The sequence below is a fragment of the Heloderma suspectum genome, chromosome 16 (assembly GCF_057233095.1).
Source record: "Heloderma suspectum isolate Gila_16-S chromosome 16, 16-S_ref, whole genome shotgun sequence".
In the NCBI taxonomy this organism is placed as follows: domain Eukaryota; kingdom Metazoa; phylum Chordata; class Lepidosauria; order Squamata; family Helodermatidae; genus Heloderma; species Heloderma suspectum.
The window spans coordinates 22,440,061-22,457,884 of NC_139473.1; the positions used below are offsets into that span (position 1 = coordinate 22,440,061).

Genomic DNA, 17,824 nt, shown 5'->3' on the forward strand with positions numbered 1-17,824 from the left:
TCTTTGAGAACTCTAGGATGGATACCATCTGGGCCCGGTGATTTATTTGCTTTCATTTTATCAATAAGTTTGAGAACTTCATCTTTTCTCACCACTATTTGTCTCGGTTCCTCAGACTCCCTTCCTGAAAATATTAGTTCAGGCACAGGTATCTGTCCTATATCTTCTGCAGTGAATATGGATGAAAAGAATTAATTCAGCTTCTCCACAATCTCCATTTATTCCAGCTCTCTGCTTTCTGCTCTTTAACCAGTTACTGATCCATAAGACGACCTCTCATCTTGTTCCATGACACCTAAGTTTGCTCTGGAGTCTTTGGTGACGGACTTTGTCAAAGGCCCAACGGAGTCCAAGAAAACCATGTCAGGGCGGGGGGCTGAGTGCCCTCATTCGTGATGGGGGGTCTGGCTTTCAGGAAAGTCCTACAGCCTTCCCCAAGTGGGGGCCCTCCAGATGTGTTGGACTGCAGCCAGGCTGGGAATGATGGGAGTTCCAGTCCAACACATCTGGAGGGCACCAGGTTGGGGAAGGCCGCTCTGCTAGCTCAAATCACGGCCTGGGACATACCTGAGAAGAGAGCGGCTGTCTCAGGGTCGGGGGGGCAGCTGGCGCTCCCCCCACCCCCACTCCATCTTTCAGCCCCTAAACGTGCAGGCCCTGTCTATAGCTGGCTTGGCCCCTTGCTCCCATCACCCTTCCTTCCCCGCCAAAAAAACTCCCTTTACGCCGCGCTGCCCCAGGGCGCTCTGCACGCGCTCAGGGGGCCGCCCCATCTCCCACCTCTCCTCTCCCCCGGCCTGGTATTTGCTGGTGCCGGAGGCGGGGTGGCTGGGGGTGTCCGCGGCCTCGCCTGGCTGCGAGCCTGAGACTCAGCTCCCCCTCCCCCCGGCAGGCGAGAGGGGCGGGGCCTGGCCTGGCCCTGCACGTTGCATCCTGGGGGGGGGGTTTGCTGGCTGGCTGCTCTTTGGCCCCGCCTCCCTCGCTCCCCCTCCCCCTCTTTTTTTCCCAGGGCTACCGCGCAGTCGGCCCGGGCGAGTCCGCAGCCGGCGCAGTCGGTCCGCCCAGCCCCCCCCGCCCGAACAGCCCCCCCGCCGCCGCCGCTGCTACTGCTGCCGCCCGACGGGGGCCAGGCGGGGGCGGCTGCATGAGGTTGATGCTGCTTTGCTGCACCTGGAGGGACGAGCCCATGGGAGAGGACGAAGGTGGGACGCCCCCTCCCCCCCGCCGCAGACGCACGGCGCCCCTCACCCGGCCTCTGGCCCGCAAACTGGGGAGGGCTGCTGGGGGTGTGTGGACATCTCCCGGCCTTCCCCCCCGCCATCGCGTGCGTGACCTTGAGCAACGCCCCCCCCTCGCTGCATTGCACGCAGAGCTGCGTTCACACGTGCGGAGGGAGCCCTCTGCGCGCCCCTCCCCCGATGGTGGCTGCCTCGTGTGCTCTTGGCACGTCGGAAGGGGACTCTGGACTCCCTCCTCCTCTTTTCCCCCGCCGCTCCCGCTTCCTTTGCACCCTTCGAGGGCCGTTGGAGTGCCCCCGACCATGGGAGGCGTTAGGACGCGAGCGGTTCCTCTGAACACGTGCAGAGTGTCTTTGGTCGCCCCGTTCAGCCAGCGAACTCTCCACGTTTCCGGCTCGCAGGCTTGACGGGGAGCCACCGACACCCCCCGCCCCGCCCCGCCCTGCCCTGCCCTTCCCTTCCCTTCCCTCGAGAGGGCCCATCCGGCGGGTGCTGTCCAAGGTGCTGCCCTCCTCCTCCTCGTCTCCTGCCGCCACTTCCCTACAGCCCGCGAGTGACCCATAGCTGGCCCGGAGATCTGGAAGTGAGGTCTGGAACAGACCAAGGTTGTAGGGTAAATTCTCCCCCCACCATTTCCCCCCCTTTGACGTATTTTTTAGCTGAAGTGTTTAGGCGGCAGCATTGAGCATTGAGCATTCCTTTTCTACGTTGTTGTTGTCATCATCACCATCATCATTATTCCTTCCTGGATTTTGGAGTTTTCCTTGCAGGAGAACTTTTCAAATTGGGGCCGGCTTAAAGCAACAGCATTCATGCGATGCAGAGCAGGGACCAGCTTCTTTCCAACACCCCTCCTGCCCCCTTCATGGTTCTGGTGCTCATGACCCCAAACGCCAATGGGAGGAGGCAGACAATTTGAGACCAACGAGACCGGGGGGGGGGGGGGAATGCTGTTTTTACTCAGCAGAGTGAGAAAGGTACTCTGTGCATGCTCAAAGGCACCCTCTTTCCTTGAAGATTCTCTCAAGTGTTCCAGGGTTGAAACCCCATTACTGAAACAGGTTTGGGGAGGGTGGTTGAGGCCTGGCACTTGTACCTCACTTGCCCAGTGCCAGGCATAACTTACCACCCCTGAGCCTGACCTCTCCCCTGCCCCCTCCTCCCCCCATGTCAGGGGTAAAATAGGGGACAGTGCTGCTGTTACATAAACAGGAGATCAGTTCATTGCTGCTGGCCGCTGGAGAAGGGGGCAGCAGCTTTGAACCCCCTTCGCGGGTGCCGCCAGTTCCTGGGCTGTTGTGACTGGCTAGGCACAGAATACCCGGGGGAAGGCAGTTCTGTTCCCTCCAGCGGGCAGCTTGTCTTCTTTCTGCCCCACAGAAGCCGGGAAAGAACCTGCCCCCCATTCCCTGTTAGAGGAGGGTCACTGCTCCATTTCTGAAGAAAAGGGGGCCTAAGAAGACAGGCTTTCCCGTCTTTCGCCTGTGTTTCTCCTGTCTCAGCAATCCCCAATTTGTGGCTTCCTGTTGGGATGACTGCTTGGCAAGAGGAAATTGCTCTGCGCATTCTCAGAGGCAACCTGCCTTTCATTAGGTTTCAGGGCTATGTTTTGGCAAGCACCAGCTCAAAGAATTTAGCTTCGGGTGGCCTAGGGGAGAGTGGGGGAGAGTAGGGGGAGGACCATGCAAGGAGAGAAAATCACACCCGTGCACCCCCTCTCTGGTGCCTCGAGAGCCAGGCCTGCCCCCAGGAGCCCGCATCCCAGTTGACACCAATGACACCCCTGCAGCGTCGGCCCTCCAGATGGTGCTCGTGACCCCCGTGCCTCTTCTCCCCTCTCCAGCAAGTGACCTGCCAGTATGTGCGAGTTGCAGTCGCAGCATCTACGATGGCCAGTACCTGCAAGCCCTGAACGCCGACTGGCATGCCGACTGCTTCAGGTAGGCCTTCCTTGGGGTGGCTGTGGGGCTGCGAAGCCCAGGTGGGAGTTCTGTCGTGCATTTACATTGCATTGGTCTGATTTCTATCCTGCCCAGAGCCAGAGTTCTCACCAAAATAAAAGCCCTAAAAATGCAGCATGGCAAAATCTAATATGAAATCTTCAACATACAAGCATTGTCAGGCCAGTTTGCAACAAGCAACAATAATAAAATCCCAGGACCCGTTAAGAGGCCCCATCTTATGCCGTCGAATGCCCCACTGTTTCCCCCAGTGGCCAAACAGAGGCCTTTGGGAAGCCTGCAAGCGAGAAGAGCGGAATGGCCCTTCTCTGTTCATAGCATCGAATATTCAACGGCACACTCCCTCTGGACCTGGGGTTTCATTTAGCCGCTTTGGCTAGCAGCCATCGATGAACACCCACCCACCCCCAGCAGCCTCTTCTACAGATGTGTCTAATCCCCTTTTAAGCCTGTCTGATTCCAACTTGGAGCAGTTTCTGGTTCCTTGCTAGGCTGGAGACCGAGGTCACAGTTTCACCCAGCCTCTCCTAACTTGGTGCCTTCCAGATGTTTTGGACTACAATTCCCAGCATTCCTGACCATTAACCATGCTGGCTGAGGTGATGGGAGTTGAAGTCCAGGTTGGGGAAGTCTGGTTTAGCCTGCGCCCTTCACCTGTGCCGCAACCTTGGCTTCACAACTTGCATTACAGATGTACATTCCAGCAGGATGAAGGTTGGATTGGCCATCAGAGTTGCTCCAACATTCATGCTGCTTTCTTTAAAAAGAGAGGGGGGGGGGAGAGTGGCATTTGGACAGGGATTCATTCATATTTCTATCTTTCACCTAATTTAAAAATTAATTAATTAATTAATTAAAAGTTGCAAGACTGCTTCACCTCATTTAAAAATAAACCAATGAAAAATAGCATAATTACTCCAGAAAATGGGAATGAAAGGTGTATCCATGATGTATCCATGATGTTAGAGGCACAAGCCAATAGGTGCCTTCTACAGTGATGCACAGCCCCTGCTGACGTTGCACCATCATTCAAAAATGCAGCGCTGACGTTTAAGGATTCCATGGGGGAGAGAGAGATGCAGTTGTATTTCCTGTGCTTGGGGCCCTTTGAAATCACACCCCATGTGCTTAAAAATGGTCTTAAAATGTTAATTCTGGCTTTGTCCTGACTTCCTGGACCGATCCGGGGTGGACTCCGCTTCTGCAGGATGCTCCTAAGCCCTGCCTAGGGTTCAGCCCTAAGCTGGACATGGGGAGGAGAGAGGCAGGGAGCAAGGAGTCTGGCGTGGTGGCCGTGCAAGGTCGTGTTAAGCCATTTTGGTCCAGGCAGCCTTGGCAGGCCTTGGACTGCCAGTCCTATAGCAGGGGGTCATATGGTCCCCATGTATCTTGCATGCCATGAAACCTTTGTTGGAAGACAGACTTATGGGGGCTGCATTCCGTGTCACCAAATTCCTGCAAGAAGCACACTTCCACGCAAGCCAATGGCTGCAAGCCAGGCAGCCCGATCGGGGGTGCCGCTCCCCATTCCCTGCCCCCCTTCTCCCAACCACCAATCACTGGGAGGTTGACCTGCCCCTCTTAAGGTGTAGCTACTGGCACTGAGAGCTTCAAGCTGAAATATGCCAGCATTTGTGCTGTCGTAGCTCCGCCCTTCTGCCTCTAGCCCCGCCCACCTGGGAATGTGGCCCCCCAGAGGTTTTCCGGAATGGAATTCGGCCCTCTGGCTGAAAGACGTTGAGCACCCCTGGCCTGATCCAGTGCATGTTCACAGAGCCCAGGGTTAGGCAGTCAAACTGATAACTTCTTCCACGCAAGTTTCTCTGTTGATTAATGGGAGGCGGCTGATTTGAAACAGGAACGACACTTTTCAATTGGTATCGCTGTGGGTTGAGGACACCCTTGTGAGTTTGGCTTTGGCGCATCCCCGGAATAGGCCTCTCCCTTTCTTTCAAAGCAGGAGCCGCCGCGTTTAAAACGAGATTGGGCCCCTTACCTCTCATGCCCCTGAATTTCTCAAAATGGCACTTTTGGGGGTGTGGGGTTGGGTAACCAACAGCTGCATGTCAACGGAGCCCCTTCTGAGAAAGCAGAGGATGAAACGGCAAAGCTTCCTTTAGGAGCAGTTGGCATGAGCCACCTCACTCCGGGGAGCTTGTGCAAGCGAGCCATGCTGCATGCTGCTGCAGCAGGCAAATGGAGAGCCTCTAGCACGCTGAGCAAGAGATTCCCCCCTTCCTCTGTCCCCTCCCCCTCGCCGTATTGCTCATCTGTGACCTGACAGCTTCCCCCCGGCCCCGCTGTTTCCTCTTCATGCACGGCTGGGACCGGGCAGCCATTAATAGCGGCAGCGGCTGCCAAGCGCAAGGAGTTGGCCCTCATGCTGCCCATTAGCCCGAGCACCTCCTGAGCCCTCTTGCATGTCCAGCACAGAACGCGTTCCCAGGCCCCAGGGCCTGGCGGTGCTCACTCCATCTCCCGCTTGATCAGGCAGGAAATGAAACAGCGGCCCTCTCACACCCCCACACAGGAGATTGGGAGAGGTCTGGCTCGGGGTGGGCGATGCGAGAGGACAAACGGGGTCCTCCCAGTGGCGCTGCCGTGGGCTGTTTCCAGCACGTAGCAGCTGGCATGCCCCCGGCTGGGCAGCGGGGGAAGTGAAGAAGAAGCCCAGACTGCCTGCCGGCCGGGTGATGATCTGCAGCACGCATGCATGCTGTCCGCGTGGGACGCGGCAGTGTTCCAGCTGCTCTGCGTTGCGGGCACATGGGTGCAGCTCCGGAGACCAAGGCAGCTGCGCCGCGACTCCCGGGGGACCAGCGGGCTGTGTGGAGGAGGCCATCACAGAGGAAGCGCTGTCCCATTGTGATTGCAGAGTGGCTTCCTGCCTGCCTGCCTGCCTGCCTGCCTGCCTGCCTGCCTAGGGGGCTGGGTGGCAGGCGTAGGCCTGAGTCACGGAGCAAGCCTACTAGTCCCTCCTCTCCTGCCCTGTCAGTTCCTCCCCGGGCGTCTGTGGGGTTCGAGGGAAGCTGGAAGACTCGGAGGTTTGTGTTGGGGCCCGGGCTGAGCCCGGGGCCGCCCTCAGGAGGCAGGGGAGGGTGTGCCTCCGGCTGCACTTCAGGAGCCCCCCGCAGGCAAGTGGCAAGGAGGACGTCCCAGCCCCGACGTTGGCCACAGTGCTCAGGGGCAGCCGGTTCCTGACAACAGGAGCCAAGTAAGTCTCTGTCGGGATTCGTACGTTCACGGGCAGACTGACTCAGCCTCTCTGACCGGGCTGAACATGAGGACTGCTGTGCTGGATCAGGGTTGAATAGGCATAGTCCAGTCCCCTGCCTCCAACAGGGGACATCTCGATGCCTCTGGGAAGAGGACAAGCAAGGTGTGAAGGCCATAGGCTCCCCTTGTCCTTTGTCTGGTATCCGGACAAAGCATTCGGTGTTCAGAGGCATAGTGCCTCTATACATGGAGGCTTGATCGATAGACTTCTCCACAAATTTGTCAAATCCCCTTTTCAAATAAGAATGACCCTGCTAGATTTATCAATGCATTTGATTCCTGTGCTGCCTTTCAATCCAAGTTATAACACAGACTTGCAACGTTAGGGGGGCTGCCTGTGTCTGTCTGTCCCTTCCAACACATTGCATTTCTCTGAGGGTAGCGTAGTACTGCTCTAAGTCAGACAAAATGTCTTCCCAGTCTAGTGCCTTGTTTCCAGCAGTGGTCAGCTTCCAAGCGGGACATGCAGGAGATAGTCTTTTCCATTTCTTTGCTTCCAGTGTCAAGTATTCAGAGATAGACTCTCTCCAAATATGGAAGTTCTATATAGCTGCCTTTATTAATGCATGGCAGGCGGGGTGGGGCGGCAGGGAGATGTCAGCTCCTGGATCCAAGGTGTGGAATGGCAACAGGGATAAGCTATCAAAGCAGCCCCGTCACAGCCTGAGTCTGTCATCTTGTGTTGGAGGCAGCCCACGTGTTTTTTCTAGACAGTCAGAGGTGGTGCAAGAAGGCACCTGAAGGTGGTGCCTTCAGGTGCCGCTGGTCAGGCACACCTCCGTGGCTTTGAGCGTACATGCTACGAGCAGCAAAGTTTCTTATCAAAGTGTCCCAGTGACTGGTGTGTGGATCTGGCTTGCTTGTTTTTCCCACAGACAGGCCTGGCAGGTTTTTTGCATGGCTTTGATAAAACCTGCATCACCTGGTTTGACCGGAAGCAAAAAGAGGACAAAATAAATCTATATGTATATGCTATGGAATCGCTTCCAGTTCTCTTCAAACGGCTTGCCTGACCTTGGCTCAGACAGCTGATGATGCTCCACAAATGCTCTCCGTTGCCAGCAAATTGGCAGAGTTTTGCAGCTTTGGCTGTGTTTCCGGCGCAACGGCTGGAGGGCAGCAAAACCGTGCCTCCCTCTGTTCATGATTGAAGGTCACCCTTCATTGTCCTTAGCAGCAAAAGGCATGTGGGATTCCTTGTGTCGATATAGTGTGCTTTGCATTGTTCTGATGGCCATTACCAATAGCCATGGCTCTTTGTAGAGTGATGTTAGCCCAAGGGTCGGGTCTCTGCCCCCAGGAGCTTACAAGTTTAATATTGACAGTGAGCGAAACAGCAAAGCAGGAAGGAAATGGTTGCCAACGATTCCTGTGAGCGTTTGCGGTTCTGTGTGCTTGACTTTCATTTCAGCTAGGGACAAGTTTGAAGATGTAACAACTACGGGCTTCACAGGAAACGTGGCTTTGGCAGAGGAAAGAACTGACAGGCGCTTGTTTTGAAACAAAGGCACGACATCCAGGGAGCTTGTGATGCAAAGCTTGTGACCCTGTAGAGTCTAGCGCTCTGTTCCCACAGTGGCCAGCCAGGTGCCCAAAGGGGAAGCAGGACGTGAGCCCAGAGCAGCCTCCCGCGCGGGCTCCCCAGTAGCGGGTGTACAGTGGCAGAGGCCTCTGACACTGGCGGGAATATGCCGCCACTGTGACTAGTGGCCATCAACAGCCGTCTCCTCGAGGATGCTGCCTGACCCCTCAAAAGCCATCCAAGTTGGTGGCCATCACTGCATCCTGCAGTAGCAAATGCTTAACTCTGCGCTATGTGAGGAAGGGCTCCCTTGGATCTGCCTGGAATCGCCTGCCAGTCAGCATCCCAGGATGACCCTGCTGGGTTCTAGAACTACGAGAGGGAGAAAACCTTTTCTCCATCTGCTTTCTCCACACCAGGCGCAACCTCTGCCATGTCTCCTCTTGCTCACCCCTCTTCCTAAGCAAATATGCTTTTTAAAAGAAAGATGAAAAAGGCGGCATGGTGGATGTATCTGGTGGTACGCACCTGATGTGTCTTAGGCTAGCAAGCAGTGTGCTGTGAGACATGCTCAGGGCCAGGGCGCTCCTGTGGGGACCGAGAGGTGGCCGTCTCTGCTCATGCATGCGGCTGGGGATAATGGGAGTTATCTTTCAAAATGTCCAGAGGGCACCAGGTTAGAGAAGGCTGTTTTATAGGCCAGTCACTTTCCCCTATGCACAGAGTTGGGAGGGTGCCACCCACAGCAGCCAGGAAGGTTGAGTGTGGGAGAGTGTGGCTTGTGATTTCCAGTAGCCCGAGTGAGCTCCCACACAGCCTGCAGCTGTGGAACAGAGAGAGAGAGAGAGAGAGAGATGCTTCCAGACATCAGTTGCTAGGGAATGATACAGGGAGGACACTATTTCTCCCTGTCTGCTTGTGGACTGCTGTCTGGGTGGCCATTATGGGACGCAGAATGCTGGACCCGATGGACCGATTCAGCTTCAGGGATGCTCTCTTAAGTTACGAGCCATGGTGGTTGGGGACAGAATCTCCATGTTTGGAGGCAGTATACCACCAGAGACCAGTTTCTGGAAGGAAGCGTCGGGACTGGATTGTCAGCTTCGAACTCTTCTGGTGGGCTTCTAGTGGGCATCAGGTTGCTGCTGTGCTGGACTCGGTGGGTGTTTTGTCTGACCCATTCAGGCTTCTCCAGCGCCTTTCCGCAAAGCCTGGAGGCCATGAGCGATGACCAGGAAGAGGGATGGCCCTTCGGTACAGGAGCCTCCGTGTGTCTATACCTCCGAGTACCAGATGCGGGAGGCAAGCAACGGGGCCTGGCCACCACATTTGTGCCCTTCCTGTGAGGTCCCCAAAGGCACAGTGGCTGTCCCTTGCTGGAAGCAGGATGCTGGGGTGAATAGTCTGATGGCAGTAGCAAGGAGGTTCTACTGTTATATCTGTGGCTGTGTGGTAGAGCCCCTGCTTTGCCTGCAGAAGGCCCCAGGGTCGATGCCCAGCAGAATCTCCTGCCTGGAACCCTGGAGAACCACTGCTGCCAGTCAGTGCCAGCAGTACTGGGCTAGAAGGACCCAGGGCCTGACTTGCTAGAAGGCTCCTGGTTCCGTGCCTTCTCCTCCGCCTTTGCGTGGGCTCACAAGGATGGGCATGACGGTGGTGTAGTTTGCCCAGACCAAGCTGTGGGTCAGAGCAGAGACAAACATGGGCCAGGGTTCTGCTTCGCTAGAAGGCCCGTATCCAGGGGCGGCACTTGGCCTTGGGCGCAGGGGCCCCTGGCCCTGAATCTATTCCACAGAGCCCTGAGGGCCCGTTGATGGCAGTGGGAGGTTCTCCCCCCCCTTACTTAATTGCCAGAATGCAGCTGGGGAGGGAAGGGTTAACTCTCCCTCCCCGTATGCTGCAACCCCCCACCCCCATCTTCCCCTGCAGGACAATTCAGCTTAAAAAAGAAGTTTTTCTACTGGTTTGGGATGAATTTTAAACAAGTCCTCCTCACGATTTCTCGGTTTGCAGATATGGATAGAAATGAGCCTAGGCAGACCCCATGCAGGCTTGTGTCCCGTGGGCCTGAGCCCCGAATCTTTTACCTGCCTGGCCATAAACATGCCTGGACCTCTGTCCGTCTTCTCCACAAGGAGCTTCCCCGCCCTGCTTCGCTACCCGCGCCCCCTCTCTCCCCCAGGGTCATCTTGGGACCCGCCTCTCCCGGCGCTCGCCCTCGGGCAGGCAAATCCAGGGGAACCCAGAACGGCAGAGCAGCAAGCCCTGCAAGGGTTAACCCAGCAAGCACACCGATTGGCTGGCCCGGAGTGTGAGCTGGCGATGTAATGGGGTGCCCCCCAGTGATGTCATCAGTGGCATCCCCCCCGCCCCAGGAAGGGGGGCGGGGAGAAAGAGGAGGGGGCTAAGCGGCAGAATGTGCGGCTGAGCATCTCTGCGTGTGCTCTGTGCACGCGCGCCAGGCACTTCGGCATATCTCCCTCTCCAGGCCTGCCCCTTCCTCCTCGTTTTCACGGGAAAGCCAGCGGCTGCGGGCTGCCCCCCGATCTTGGGTGCGGTCCCTGGTGCGAGAGCCCGGGGCGGGGAGATGCCCGGGGGGGCGTGTGCGCCGGATGAGCGCCGGGGCCGCCCAGAGGCCCGCCCCCTGCGGCCGGTGCTCATCTCTGGCGCGTCCGCAGCGCGGCTCCTGAGGTCAGCTGGGGTGGCGCGGCCCGCCTGCACAGCAGTCGGCCGAATTGCACGCGCAGGTGCGCGCCTGAAGGGCAGCCCCTCCCTTTTGCAGGGGCAGCAATGGCAGCCCTGGGGCCTGCATGGGGGGGCAGACCCCCCAGGCAATCCCTGCCCCTTGCGAGAGGGAAACGCCTGCCCGCTCCCTGCAGGAAAAGGGGGGCTGCGTGGCGAGGCAGGGCGGGCGGCCGGGCCGCCTCCGGCAATGCAGCTCCATCGCGGCAAAGGAGAGGGACGGAGCCAGGCCGAGGCACACCAGATCCGCTCTGGACGCAGCTGCTGCCGCCGGCGCCGGCTGGCTTCTCCGGGGTTCCTCTTTGGTTGGCCAGCCAGCAGGCGTGGGAGGCAGGCCAGGTGGGGCGCAGCCTGTCTTCCCAACCTTGTGCCCTTCAGGGGTGTTGGACTACAAATCCCAGCAGCCCCCAGCCAGCTCGACCCTCTGAATCCGTTAAAATTGGTTAAAACAATACATTAAAATGCAATAAAAACATAACAGTTACAGGAAAATATATTCTTAAAAACAGCACCCAACCCACGAGACCCCCTTCCAGGCGAAAGGCCTCCTTAAATAAAGCGATCGTTGCCCGCTGGCAGAAGGACAGCAGAGAGGGGGCCAGCCTGGCCACCCTTGGGACGGCACTCCACGGCCTGGGAGCGGCACGGAAAAGGCCCCCCCTCGCGTTGCCACCAAACACGCCTCCGATCTCGGAGGAAGGGCTTCTCCTGTAGGCCTTTGGAACCAGGCTGGCTCAGATGGGGGGAGGCCATCTTTCCAGAGCCATCGAGGGGGCCTTGCCCAAAGGCCCACGGAAACCTGGAGTCCCGCACTGCCAGCAACGATGCATGGCATTTCATGGCGGCTCGGTCTCGAAGGGGCGATGAAGACACATTGGCTTCACCAAAGACCTGCTCCTGGCAGAGACGAAAACTCCCAAGAACTGGTTGAAGGACTTTGCGATCCAGTGCTTCTCCCTGGGCAGGGGGAGCCGAGGTGTGTGTGTCAGCAAGGCTGCCTGCCCCTGTGGACTCTCCACAGGGTGCGGCGCTGGGGGCTGTCGGGAGGACTGCCAAATGGAGCAGGGCCAGCTCAAAGAAAGGCCTGGCCAGTTTGGGTGGCATGCAGGGCAGCGGTTTGCAAGCTGCCTGGGCTTCTGCGAGGGAGAGGCCTCAGGGTTTGCCAGGCCTTCCCAGCGCGGGGCCTCTGGCCCTGGCTACTTCCCTCTCCCTGGGCAGGTGGTGTCTGTCGGCCCTGGGGGCAGGGCCGCTGTTGCTCCTTCCTACTCTGCAGCCCCAGAGGGATGGTCGGAGCGACTGCTAAGCGCAGCGCACGAATCGGTGCAGGTGCCCACGGCCAGAAAGCTCCAGGCACGCTCAGCTGCTCCCATTTAGCCGCCATCGCCTTCTGGACTGGCGGGAACCGGTTCCTCCTGCCCCCAGTCCCCGTGAGACCCTGGGCGCCCCTGCGGCTGAGCTGGCCGCGTGCTGCCGTTTTGCTCCGATGCAAAGCTCCCCCCCCCCGCTCCAAATGGCACCCAAATCGGCCAGGCCTTTCTTTGAGCTGACCCTGCTCCGTTTGGGAGGGCCAGCACCCCTCCTGATGCTCCCCGCTGCCCCACCGCCACGGAGATCCCAAAATGGCCGGCAGCCTTGTTGATACCCAGCTGGTGCCCCCCCTCAACAGTGTGCCTGGCCAGAGTTCCGGGGAGGCAGTTGGGCCCCGGGTGACCTGCCCAGCTCCTGCGGTCCCCTGAGACCAAGAGACACAGGGGCGGGGGGAGCTCTGGATGTGTCCTTTGACACCCCAATGGAAACCAGGCACTTCGGGACAAAGGAATGGCAGCCAGGAGAAGCGGGAGGAAGTCTTGGCGGGCAGGCAGCCCTATTGCAACGGAGGGCCACGGCAGAGGGACCCGGGAGCTGGCGGCCGTCTCTGGAGCAGCATCTCCAAAGCAGAGAGCCCACGAAAGAGGCCTCTGGGGAACGGCTGAGGACCACCAGAGTGTGAAGGACGCAGGCCAGGAGCAGAAGCTGGCCTTTCGCCTGGGAGTTGTTATGCTCTGCTCTTGCCGAGCAACTAAATTTAGGGACGCTTCAGGCTTCCAGTCTTGGTGCCAAAGGACAACAGATAATCGGCTTGATTGGTAGATTGATCCACTAAAGCTTCAGTTGATTCACTGGTTTGGCATGGAGGCCAATAGGGTGGGGTTGCAAATCAAAGGCCCGCGGGCATATTTTTGGAAGCTCCTTAAAGAATGGGTAAACAACCTGGGCCCCTCCAGAGGCTTTGGACTGTGGTTCCCATCAGCCCCAGGCAGCATGGCCAATAGTCAGCCATGATGGGACTTGTAGTCCAAAACATCTGGAGGGTGCTAGTTTGGGGAAGGCTGCCTTAGAGCTGGGGTGGGCAGAAGGTAGCGCTCCAAAGCTTTGGACTTCAACCCCATGAAGCCCCTGCCAGCACTGCCAGGAATGCTGGAGGTGGAAGTCCGACACATCTGGAGATAGACCAAATGCCCACCCCTGCCTTAGAGGATAAAAAAGAAACCATGAGTCGTGGCCTAAATGCACGGGATCTGATGCCGCTGGCAATACCTTTACAAAGGCGCCTGTATTGTGGTTTTGGTAATACGCATATTCCTTGGAATGTAACTGATGAGGCGCAGATTCAAAAGGCAGCTGATTGACTGGCCAAAGAATCTTGGTGGGCTGACAGCAAGCGCCTCAGTGCCATTTGCCATGGGCAGACGTCATCCTCCGAGGCGTGAGGGGGTTGCGTGCCTGAAATCAGCCGTAGGGCATGCTGGTGGGCAGCACAGAGAGTTGAGAGTAGAAGGTTGTGATTGCAGAAAGGAGACTTTTGGTGGCTTTATTTGAGCAAGGCGGTCCCCAGGCGAGGGGGTCCCCCTGAGCCCTGAAATCTCTTTCCACAACGGCTCCGCCAGGGAACCTATGAACTGGTAATCAAGGGGTATCACCTCCAAGCTTGTGCAAAGTGCATTTCCTCATGCTGCTGAGTACCACAGCTTGCCACGAATAGATCCGGGAATAAGGCAAGGGCTGCCAGCTTGCCTTGAGTTCCAACACAATTGTTCCGCATCATATCATGGCCACTGTGGTAACACTAATCTGCGGAGAGCTGAGCGCCACCTAGAAAGTTAGGCACAGGGGAGTTCAAAGGGAGCCAGGTGTTTTCACGCTTGTCATAAAGGGCTCCCCCCAGCCCAGCCCCATTCCACCTCGTGGCAGGGGGAGTGAGACCCCCCCCATGTTGTTCCTCCCACCTCACGAGGGATGTGGAGCACAGTGCCATGTGGACGGAACTGGGTGGCGGCTTAAGCCGAAGCAAAGAGAAGCAGGTCTGCATCCAGTTTAACCGCCATGGCACCCTCCGAAGAATCCTGGGAGTTTTGTGAGCTGGGGGCTTGGGGTGGGCGGGCCAGCCACGTTCAGGGTTGCAAGGATTTTCCAAAAATTGCTGTGCTGCTCATCTCGTGCCCGGTTCACGTTTGTGTCTGAAATTGCTGCTCCCTTTGCATGAATGGGAAACTTGTGCAAATGGAGCAGCGATAGAATAGGAGATCTCCACAAATCTCCCCAAACCTGTGCAACCACCCCTAAATTTGTGCACATTTCCTAATTTGCACAAATTTTTTCCATAGACTAAAGTGGGGCTGATTCAGTCAACTGAGGAAATTTGCACGAATAGAACTGGGAATCGGGAACGAGGCAGGTGCGAGCACACGTGGCAATTTGCAAATCTTTCCAGTAGACACATGCTTGCACGTGCGTTCGGGGCTTCGAAATGGGCATGCTCACATGTTTTGCAACCCCAAATGGAACGTTCACACATCCCTAGTGGGCGGCACCACTGCAGGTTCTCCTCAAAGAACGGCAGTTCCCACAGCTCTGTGCCCAAAGAAGGCAGGGGCAGCATGGTTAGACGGGGCCAGGATCAAAACGTGGACATCCCCTTTTCCTCCATCCTCCAGAGAGGGATCCTGAACTTCTTGACTTCAACTGCTGCAGTGGGGGCGGTGCAGAGCTTCCAGGAAGGGGTGGCCCGTTGCCGCCCGCCCAGCCCCTCCCCTGCCACGACATGATTCTGACGCTGCACTCCGATGGCGTGGGAAGAGAAGCGCGCTGGTGGCCTCGCAGCAGTCCAGCCCAAACGGGAAGCGAAACTGCCGCATTGTGCCTCTTCTCCTCGAGAGAAATCCCCCCAGCCATTATTGGTCTATTTGGCTCTTGTACTTTTAAACCACCCAAGTTCTCTGAACGACGTACAAATACAGGGTAAACATGACATGCAAATGGTGAAATGACAAAGAAAAGCAGCATGTAATAAATGCAAGATAAAGCCAGCAGCAAGGAGTTAAAACATGCCGGCAGATCAAACCAGTAAAACAACAGCCACAAAATAAAGCAGTGCTCTGACTGAAAAGCACTAGAAACAGTTCCTAAAAGTGCCTCGGAGAATGACAAGGTGCCGAGAAAGCCACGAGGGAGGCGCCGCTTGAGGCCCAGCTCAAGGCAGGCGGCTGCCTCAAGAAAGGTGGCTGGGCCGCCGCCGCCTGCTTCTGGCCCCCGCCCAGCCAGCCACCCCACCCGCTTGGCCGGCCAGGCAGCCCATCTCTCCGCTGCTCCTGCCTGTCCGGCTGCTGCTCCTGCCTCGTGCCGCAGCCAGGGCCTCCCGCTGCCCAGTCTCTCGCGATAGTTCGACCGGCCTCTCCCAGGAGCCCCACAGCTGGGGCGCAAGGCGGGAGCGGCGACTCGGCGGGCAGGAGCAACTGGCTGTCTGGGCTGGTTGGCAGGCCGGCAGGCCCGTAGACTGGCTGGCCAGCCAAGCAGGTAGGGTGGGTGGGCGGGTGGGCGGCAGTGGCGAGGGAAAAAGCGGGGGGCCCCTCTGGGTTGCAGCGGGGCGGGTAGAGCGGTGCAATCTGCCGCTTTTTCCACACTCCACCGCTGATGTGGGCGCATCACCCAGCTAATGATAGGGACGGCCCTGGCCAGGCGAGCCTCTCTGGGCAAGCACTCCACAACCAAGGTGCCGTCACAGAAAAGGCCCTCTCCTTGGCAGCCACCTGCCTCACCTCATCTGACGGGCAGGAGAAGGGCCTCAGACCTTGGGGCTAGTACATGTGGGAGAAGACACTCCTTCGGGCTAGCTAGGCCCTGTCTGGTAACTCCCAGGTGATATACGCCCCAGCATCTCTACTGTTGGCCTTTCTGGCCAGGGATTATGGGAGCTGTAGTCCAATATATCTGGTGGAATTCCCCCGGTCTGATACAGCAAGGTTATTCTGATGTTCTTTTCCTTTCTTTCTCTGGCTGTCTCTCTCTGTTCCTTTTTTCAGAGACGTTTAATCCTTCAGGCCGGGGTGGGGAACCTCTTAGCCCGAGGGCCGGATTCAGTTCAGAGCAGCTCTTGCCTTCTGGTGGTGGGCCGGGCCGAAGGCCAAAGGGGCGGGGCCAAAATGCCCCAGACACCGGCATGCCATAGCTCTCCCTGCCAGTGGCTTGGCCCCCGGAGGGGCATCTCTGCCTCTTAGATCGAGCCCGCACAGAAGCCAGAGCACCACCAAACCATCCGCGAGTGGGGCCAGGGGCGGGGCAGGGGGCAGGGCCCTGGAGGGCAGGCTCCAGCCCCCAGGCCTTTGGCTCTACACCCCTGCTTCAAAGGAATGACCGTGGGCATGCCTGTGCCGAGTTCCTCCAGCCGCGCAGCAGCCCCAGGGAGGCACCTGCCCCAGCCGCGCCCAGAGCCAGCCGCACCCTCAGTGTGAGATCAGAGTTTCAGACCTCACGGTCCGGTGGCCGGGGGGAAGCTTTGCCTCTTTGTCCGGGCCGGTCAGGGTTGCGACAGAGCCAGCGCCCAGCTGTCGCAAGCCAAGGAACCCCCGAGGCATGACCGAGAGGAAGCGCCGCCCACTTCCCCAGTCTTTCCTCTTCGGGCAGCTCCCCCCACCCCGCCTGGCTTTGTCATCACCAGTGCCTGGGCAGCTGTTTGGTGCCGCAGACACAGGAACAAGACAGGGTTCTGCGCACCCCTAAACCTCCTTGGCGCATGTCTGCCGCAGGTCCTCCTGTGCTTCGCGTTGTGCCAAGCCACACTGCAGATCCTCACACGCGCACACTCGCGTGCGCGTAGCCTTGCTCTCCCCAGGGAGACAACTTTGGAGTGAGGATATCCTGGGTGTGGCTGGCGCGCCAGTCACAGAGATGGAATTTATTTATTTATTTATTTATTACATTTATATTCCACCTTTTTTCCTCTTTGAGGAACCCAAGGTGGCTCCTCTCCATTTTAGCCTCACAACAACAACCCTGTGAGGTAGGTTGGGTTGAGAGTCTGTGACTGGCCCAAAGTCACCCAGTGAGCTTCCATGGCTGAGTGGGGACTAGAACCCAGATCTCCTCGCTCCAGGTCCAACACTCTAGCCACTACACCACACTGGTCCAAACTTCCACAAAGCCCCAACGCGACGGTAGTTGAAGAACTGAGCCCCTCCTGCCTCCTGAGCGCAGCTGCCTTGAAAAACCGGCTTGGGGATTGCTCTTGCCTTGCCTTATTTCTGTTTCATCCTCTCTGGGTTTTTGTTTGGTTTTTCTCCTTTTCTCGTTTAGCAAACCCAATAAGTCATTAAAAAAACAAAGAAAAACAGACACCCGAAAGCATTAATACACGTGTAACATAACTTATTCAATTACCCCTTCTCCCCCCACCCCCCAAAAACCACAACAGTAGGCTGGCCCTTTTTTCCCAGGATAACAGCCAAAATGGACAACTTGGGGTGAATCCTTTGCCTTTAACCTTGCATTTAACCGAAATCAGCTGCCTAGCTGCGAATGCAGGGCCACTGAAGCATGGCAGGGACGATCCCCCCCATGCTGGTCCTGCCTGCAATAGGATTGCGCCCCAAAATGCTTGGCCATTATCTGATCTGTTGATTTTAAAAAAATTGGTTAACAGTGCTATCCTATACACATCTACTCAGAAGTCAATCCCATTGAGTTCAGTGAGACTTACTCCCAGGTAAGCGTATGTAGGATTGCAGCCTAAATGGCCAACCCCAAAATCCTGAGTGGTGCACAGGAATTGA

At 57.5% G+C, this 17,824-nt stretch overlaps 1 protein-coding gene across 2 annotated transcripts in view; it reads left to right on the top strand.

Annotated features, from left to right (window-relative positions):
• The first annotated feature begins 941 nt into the window (after positions 1–941).
• The window catches only part of LIMK1 (LIM domain kinase 1), a 44,999-nt gene continuing 28,116 nt past the window's right edge, over positions 942–17,824 (top strand). The window contains exons 1-2 of one of the 2 annotated variants that reach the window (XM_084823256.1): positions 942–1,202; positions 3,082–3,178. In XM_084823256.1, coding sequence (XP_084679382.1) covers positions 1,145–1,202; positions 3,082–3,178 — 155 coding nt within the window. In that variant the 5' untranslated portion in view covers positions 942–1,144. The remainder of the gene's footprint in view (positions 1,203–3,081; positions 3,179–17,824) is intronic. The other variant, XM_084823257.1, reaches the window with a different exon arrangement.